The sequence below is a fragment of the Arachis ipaensis genome, chromosome B02 (genome assembly GCF_000816755.2).
Source record: "Arachis ipaensis cultivar K30076 chromosome B02, Araip1.1, whole genome shotgun sequence".
In the NCBI taxonomy this organism is placed as follows: domain Eukaryota; kingdom Viridiplantae; phylum Streptophyta; class Magnoliopsida; order Fabales; family Fabaceae; genus Arachis; species Arachis ipaensis.
The window spans coordinates 64,882,826-64,890,085 of record NC_029786.2 but is presented as its reverse complement, the minus strand read 5'-3'; the positions used below and the strand labels follow the sequence as shown (position 1 = coordinate 64,890,085).

The 7,260-nt window shown below is 40.3% G+C and overlaps 1 protein-coding gene across 1 annotated transcript; it reads left to right on the top strand.

The window, feature by feature from the left end:
* Positions 286–752, top strand: LOC107627317 (cytochrome P450 77A3-like). Its single transcript, XM_021113548.1, has one exon. It carries the CDS (start codon positions 362–364, stop codon positions 719–721), a length of 360 nt encoding a protein of 119 aa, XP_020969207.1. The 5' UTR covers positions 286–361; the 3' UTR covers positions 722–752.

Below are 7,260 nucleotides of genomic sequence, written 5' to 3'. Positions count from 1 at the left end.
CCACCTTCTCTATGAACAGTAGTAACTAGCGCTTTGGAACTTCTTTCTTTCCTTCCTAATTGTTTTCTTTCTCTCCTTTACCCATTAGATAATTTTTATGTAGAGTAAACTACCATTTGTACCCACGAAAGTTGAAAACGCTGACATATCTACCCATAGAAAAAAGAAATTACCATTTGTACCCATAAAAAATTATTTTTACAGGCAAAATTATCCAAACACTAAAAAATTACCTAAAATCCCTAAATTACCCTCATCTTCACCACTACACCACCTCCTTCACCCAATCACCTTTCTAACCCTAACCCTCTTCACCCAACCACCACCCCTCTTTCTCTTTCTAATCTCCAATCCCACATTGATGAGATATCCTATCAGGACTATCTTCAGCTCTAACAAGTTCACCGTTAACGCCGCTGTTTACGGACCGGTTTGGAAGTCTCTGCGGCGGAACATGGTTCAGAACATGCCGAGCTCCACCAGGCTGAGGGAGTTCCGTACCGTGAGGGACAATGCTATGGAGAAGCTCATCAACCGCCTCAGAACTGAAGCAGAGAACAACAATGGCGTTGTCTTCGTCCGCAAAGACGCGAGGTTCGCGACGTTCTGTATCCTCGTTGCAATGTGTTTTGGCCTCGACATGGAAGAACACAAGGTGGAGAAAATAGATCAAGTGATGAAGAACGTTCTCATAACTCTGAATCCAAGACTCGATGATTAACTTCTGATCCTGAGTCCTTTCTTCTCGAAATAGAGGAAAAGAGTGTTACAAGTTCGAAAGGAACAGGTGGATTTTATTGTACCGTTGATTGAACAGAGAAGAAAAGCTATAGAGAATCCAGGCTCCGACGAAATCGTAACAACGTTCTCATACCTTGACACACTGTTCGATTTGAAGGTTGAAGGGAGGAAATCTGGTCCTTTAAATGATGAATTGGTTTTCCTCTGCTCAAAGTTCCTGAACGGAGAACGGACACGACGGCGACGGCGGTGGAATGGGGGATAGCGCAGCTGATTGCGAATCCGAAAGTCTAAGAAAAGCTTTACAGAGAGATAAAGGAATGTGTTGGGTGGTGGGATTTGAGATTAGTGTTAAATGTTATTGCAAAGAAGTAATAAGAGAGAATTTGAAGAATAAGAAGAGGATTTGAAGAGAGAGAGTAAGTGTTATTCAAGCATTATGAATGAACCAGTAGCTTTTTCTTATTCTGCAGAAGTAACAAGTTCACCCTTATATACAAGTTGAAGCCATACTAAGTAACAAACTTCTGCCTAATAATTATAACAAACTTGAATTTAAATACTTGTATCTATCTTCTTCGTTCCTTATTTAGCTAACTAACAATATGAATGACATTCCCCCTTAAGTTGCTAGTTTTGAGACAAAACTGACAACTTACAATCTGAATTAACAACCGCCACAAAACTCATACATTCCCCCTAAAGTTGGGAGAATAGATGTCCAATAATCCCAACTTGATGTAGAAAGTCTTAAAAGGAGCAGGTGCAAGTGGTTTGGTGAAGATGTCAGCATTTTGTTCTTTGGTGGAAATTGGCAAAAGTTTGATAAGACCTGATGAAGATTTTTCTCTTACGACGTGGCAATCGACTTCGATGTGTTTAGTACGCTCATGAAAAACGGGATTGGCAGCAATGTGACGAGCGGATTGGCTGTCACAATAGACAGGAATAGGACTTGAACAAGGTAAGCCAAGATCAGACATAAGATAAGAGAGCCATTGAGCTTCACAAGTTGCTAAGGCAAGAGCACGATACTCTGCCTCTGAAGAGGATCTGGACACTGTCAATTGTTTCTTGCTCTTCCATGAAATGAGGGAGGTCCCCAAGTAGAAACAGAAACCAGAAACGGACCTTCTTGTATCGATGCATGATGCCCAATCGGCGTCAGAGTAACCCGAAAGCAACAAATCTGAGGAAGTTGAGAAAAATAAACCAGCTGCAGGGGCTTGTTTGAGATACTTTAAGACACGAATGGCAGCTTGATAATGAGCAGTGGTTGGACAATCAAGGCAGTGACTGAGTTTGCCAACGGCAAAAGAAATGTCAGGTCTTGTTGTGGTAAGATAAACAAGCTTGCCAATTAATCGTCGATATGAAGCCACATCAGAATAGGGAGGAGTTGAATTTTTACTTAACTTGTTAGAGTAGTCCATAGGAGTAGATACAGGTTTACAATCAGTCATACCATAGTCAGCTAGAAGATCAAGCACATATTTTCGTTGATTAACAGCAATTCCCTTGCTTCCCCTGGCGACTTCTAGTCCTAAGAAGAATTTAACATCCCCAATATCCTTGATTTTGAAAGCCTCGTGAAGGTGTCTCTTGGTAGATTCAATCTCTTGTATATTATTCCCAGTGAGTATGAGATCATCAACATAGGCTAGGGCAGCAGTGAATGTCTCACCGGTCCGTTTTGTGAAGAGAGAGTAGTCATGTTTGGATTGAGAATAACCAAGAGATGTGAGCATAGAGGTCAGCTTAGCATTCCATTGTCTACTAGCTTGCTTTAATCCATAAAGAGATTTTTGAAGCTTGCACACCAACCCGGTTTGAGAGACAACAAGGCCAGGAGGAAGTTGCATGTAGACCTCCTCGTCAAGATCACCATGAAGAAAGGCAGTGTTAACATCAAGCTGGTGAAGATGCCAATCTTTCGCAGCAGCTAAAGCCAAAAGAAGTCGTAATGTTGTCATTTTGGCTACAGGGCTATATGTATCAAAGAAGTCAAAGCCTTGCCTCTGAGTGTACCCTTTTGCAACCAGTCTTGCTTTATGTCTCTCAACGGAGCCATCGGGCTTCAGTTTGAGTTTAAACACCCATTTACAACCAATGGCTTTCTTTCCTATGGGTAAAGGAGTGAGGGTCCAGGTCTTATTTGTAGCCAAAGCTTTTAATTCAGCGGAGATAGCGTCTTTCCAACAAGATTCAACAATAGCCTCCTCATAATGTTTGGGTTCAACAGACGATGCAATAGCCACAGATAGTGTGTGATGTGTCTTATTCCTTATTTAGCTAACTAACAATATGAATGACATTCCCCCTTAAGTTGCTAGTTTTGAGACAAAACTGACAACTTACAATCTGAATTAACAACCGCCACAAAACTCATACATTCCCCCTAAAGTTGGGAGAATAGATGTCCAATAATCCCAACTTGATGTAGAAAGTCTTAAAAGGAGCAGGTGCAAGTGGTTTGGTGAAGATGTCAGCATTTTGTTCTTTGGTGGAAATTGGCAAAAGTTTGATAAGACCTGATGAAGATTTTTCTCTTACGACGTGGCAATCGACTTCGATGTGTTTAGTACGCTCATGAAAAACGGGATTGGCAGCAATGTGACGAGCGGATTGGCTGTCACAATAGACAGGAATAGGACTTGAACAAGGTAAGCCAAGATCAGACATAAGATAAGAGAGCCATTGAGCTTCACAAGTTGCTAAGGCAAGAGCACGATACTCTGCCTCTGAAGAGGATCTGGACACTGTCAATTGTTTCTTGCTCTTCCATGAAATGAGAGAGGTCCCCAAGTAGAAACAGAAACCAGAAACGGACCTTCTTGTATCGATGCATGATGCCCAATCGGCGTCAGAGTAACCCGAAAGCAACAAATCTGAGGAAGTTGAGAAAAATAGACCAGCTGCAGGGGCTTGTTTGAGATACTTTAAGACACGAATGGCAGCTTGATAATGAGCAGTGGTTGGACAATCAAGGCAGTGACTGAGTTTGCCAACGGCAAAAGAAATGTCAGGTCTTGTTGTGGTAAGATAAACAAGCTTGCCAATTAATCGTCGATATGAAGCCACATCAGAATAGGGAGGAGTTGAATTTTTACTTAACTTGTTAGAGTAGTCCATAGGAGTAGATACAGGTTTACAATCAGTCATACCATAGTCAGCTAGAAGATCAAGCACATATTTTCGTTGATTAACAGCAATTCCCTTGCTTCCCCTGGCGACTTTTAGTCCTAAGAAGAATTTAACATCCCCAATATCCTTGATTTTGAAAGCCTCGTGAAGGTGTCTCTTGGTAGATTCAATGTCTTGTATATTATTCCCAGTGAATATGAGATCATCAACATAGGCTAGGGCAGCAGTGAATGTCTCACCGGTCCGTTTTGTGAAGAGAGAGTAGTCATGTTTGGATTGAGAATAACCAAGAGATGTGAGCATAGAGGTCAGCTTAGCATTCCATTGTCTACTAGCTTGCTTTAATCCATAAAGAGATTTTTGAAGCTTGCACACCAACCCGGTTTGAGAGACAACAAGGCCAGGAGGAAGTTGCATGTAGACCTCCTCGTCAAGATCACCATGAAGAAAGGCAGTGTTAACATCAAGCTGGTGAAGATGCCAATCTTTCGCAGCAGCTAAAGCCAAAAGAAGTCGTAATGTTGTCATTTTGGCTACAGGGCTATATGTATCAAAGAAGTCAAAGCCTTGCCTCTGAGTGTACCCTTTTGCAACCAGTCTTGCTTTATGTCTCTCAACGGAGCCATCGGGCTTCAGTTTGAGTTTAAACACCCATTTACAACCAATGGCTTTCTTTCCTATGGGTAAAGGAGTGAGGGTCCAGGTCTTATTTGTAGCCAAAGCTTTTAATTCAGCGGAGATAGCGTCTTTCCAACAAGATTCAACAATAGCCTCCTCATAATGTTTGGGTTCAACAGACGATGCAATAGCCACAGATAGTGTGTGATGTGTCTTAGATAAATTATGAGAAGAAACATAGTTAGAAATTGGATACCTTGAGGATTTTGTCACAGCGGAATCAATTGAGGTTTGAAAACAATGAAAATCATTAAGATATGCAGGTTGTTTCTTTTCTCTAGTAAATCTTCTAATATTGGGAAGTGAGGGTGGAAGTTGTGAGTTATGTTGTGCATGTTGTGATGCAGGTCTAGGAAGAGAGGGAGATGCTGATGCATTAATATGAGTGAAAGGAATATTATTTTGAGGTGTGATGGATGCATGAGCTGTGTCGGAAATGAATGTATGACCTTGTGGTGGATTGTGCGTGTGTAAGTAGTCAAAAAGTGTATCAAATGCAATGGAATCATGTGCTTGTGCAGTGGAATGAAAGTTCATACTATTGTCACTAGTAGTGGATGCAGAATTTTTGAAGGGTAAAACATGCTCATAAAATGTCACATCTCTAGAAACTATGAGTTCATTAGTTTTTAAATCCAAAACCAAAAAACCTTTGATGCTGTGCTTGAATCCAAGGAAAACACATTTCTTTGCCCTCGGATCAAGCTTTTTCCTTTGACAAGCAAGAGTAGAGATGAAAACTAAGCAATCGAAGACCTTGAAATTTGTGAAATTAGGTAATGTGGTGTTTAAAATCTCAAAAGGAGTTTTCTGAGCTAATAACTTGCTAGGAAGACAATTAATTATGTGAGTTGCATATGATAAAGCAAGATCCCAATAACAAGATAGAACGGAAGAATGAAACAAGATGGCTCTTGTGACCTGTAGAAGGTGTTGATGTTTCCTTTCTACAATTCCATTTTGTTGGGGAGTCTCTACGCAAGACCGTTGATGCAAAATGCCTTTAGAGTTAAAAAACTGTTCCTGAGAAAATTCTTTGCCATTATCTGAACGAATGCATTTTATATGTGCATTAAACTGTGTTTCTGCATAAATAATGAATTTTTGAATTAAGGGAGTAGTATCAGATTTTAGTGACATAGGGAAGGTCCAAGTGAACCTGCTATGGTCATCAACAAGAGTAAGGAAATATTTATTACCATGTGTTGAAGGGATATTGATTGGACCCCAAATGTCAGCATGTATAAGCTCAAAACAAGAAGTTGATTTTGAAACGCGCATTGGAAAAGACAATCTTTTATGTTTAGCATAGTGACAAGAATCACAAGGATGCATGCTTACAGTTTTATTGAATTTAAAACCATGAATGGACGGATACAATTGCTGCATAATTTGTAATTTATTAAATGGTAAATGTCCTAATCTAAGATGCCAAAGTACAGTAGGGTCAGTGAGTGACGGTGAAATGGTGCCAATGCTCAATGCTGTGTGTTCCTTAAGTGAACGAGAATTTTTTGTGAGTGCATATAACCCATCATTGATTTCAGCTGCTCCAATCATTCTCATTGTATGGTAATCCTGTATTTCACAACCAAACTTGTTACAAATGAATTGACAGTCAAGTGAAGAAATCAATGCTGAAACGGAGATAAGATTTAATGCAAAATCTGGGAGGTAAAGCACATTAATGAGATATAATGAATTTGAAAATTTAACTTGACCAGCTATAGTAGCAACTAAGATGCTTTGATTTGGCAATCTGACCCTAATTGGATTTATTTTAGTGTATGAAGCAAATGCAGCAAGACTAAAAGTAACATGGACCGTGGCACCTGTGTCAATGACCCAGGATTCATGACTATGAGGTGAAAGAGAAGACATAACCACAGAGTTACCTTCACTTGAAGACTGTGGATTTGTGGCAATAGTAAATTGATTCACATTTTGAGGATTAGGTGTTGAATGGTGTTGGAGAAGAGCTAACAGGGCGTCCTTTTGCTCAGCGGTAAATGAAGTACCTGAACAAACATTCTTCTTATACAAATCAATGCTATTGTGACCATCAGTTTCATCGAATTTCACTGTGACACTATTAGTAGATTGCAGCATTTTTTGCTTGAGTTGGGGAGGCAAACCATGCTTCTTGTAACAAGCATCAACAAGATGACCGGTTTTTCCACAGAAGGAACACAACCTCGGAGGTCCTCTTCCACCAAAATGTTTGCCTCCTCTGCCTCCCCGTATATCTCTTCCTTTTCCTCTACCATTCCATGATAGATTGTAAGTGGCATTCCGATCCACTGCATTGATGAGGACTGGAGAACCAAGTGAATCAGTCCCAAGCACCTGCCGTTCTTGCTGTAGAAGCAAAGCAAAGGCTGTATCAATGGAAGGCAAAGGAGTCATCATCATGAGAGTTGACCGAGCGGTAGAGTATTGCTCATTGAGGCCCCGAAGAAATCGCACAACAAACGTGTCTTGCCGATAGTTTCTTATCACTTGAAATCCACAAACACAAGTAGATGAACAAGGACATAGAGGTATCGGCCGAAAAAGTTCTAATTCCTCCCAAATTGTTTTCAATTTTGTGAAATATGAAGTAATGCTCAAGTCGCCCTGTTTAGTAGAAAATAATTCTTCATCTAATTCTACAATTCGAAAAACATCGCCTTGATAAAATCTCCGTTTCAATTCTTC

Coding starts and splice junctions, on each gene's coding strand:
- LOC107627317 (XM_021113548.1), top strand. CDS start 362: ATGAGATATCCTATCAGGACTATCTTCAGCTCTAACAAGTTCACCGTT.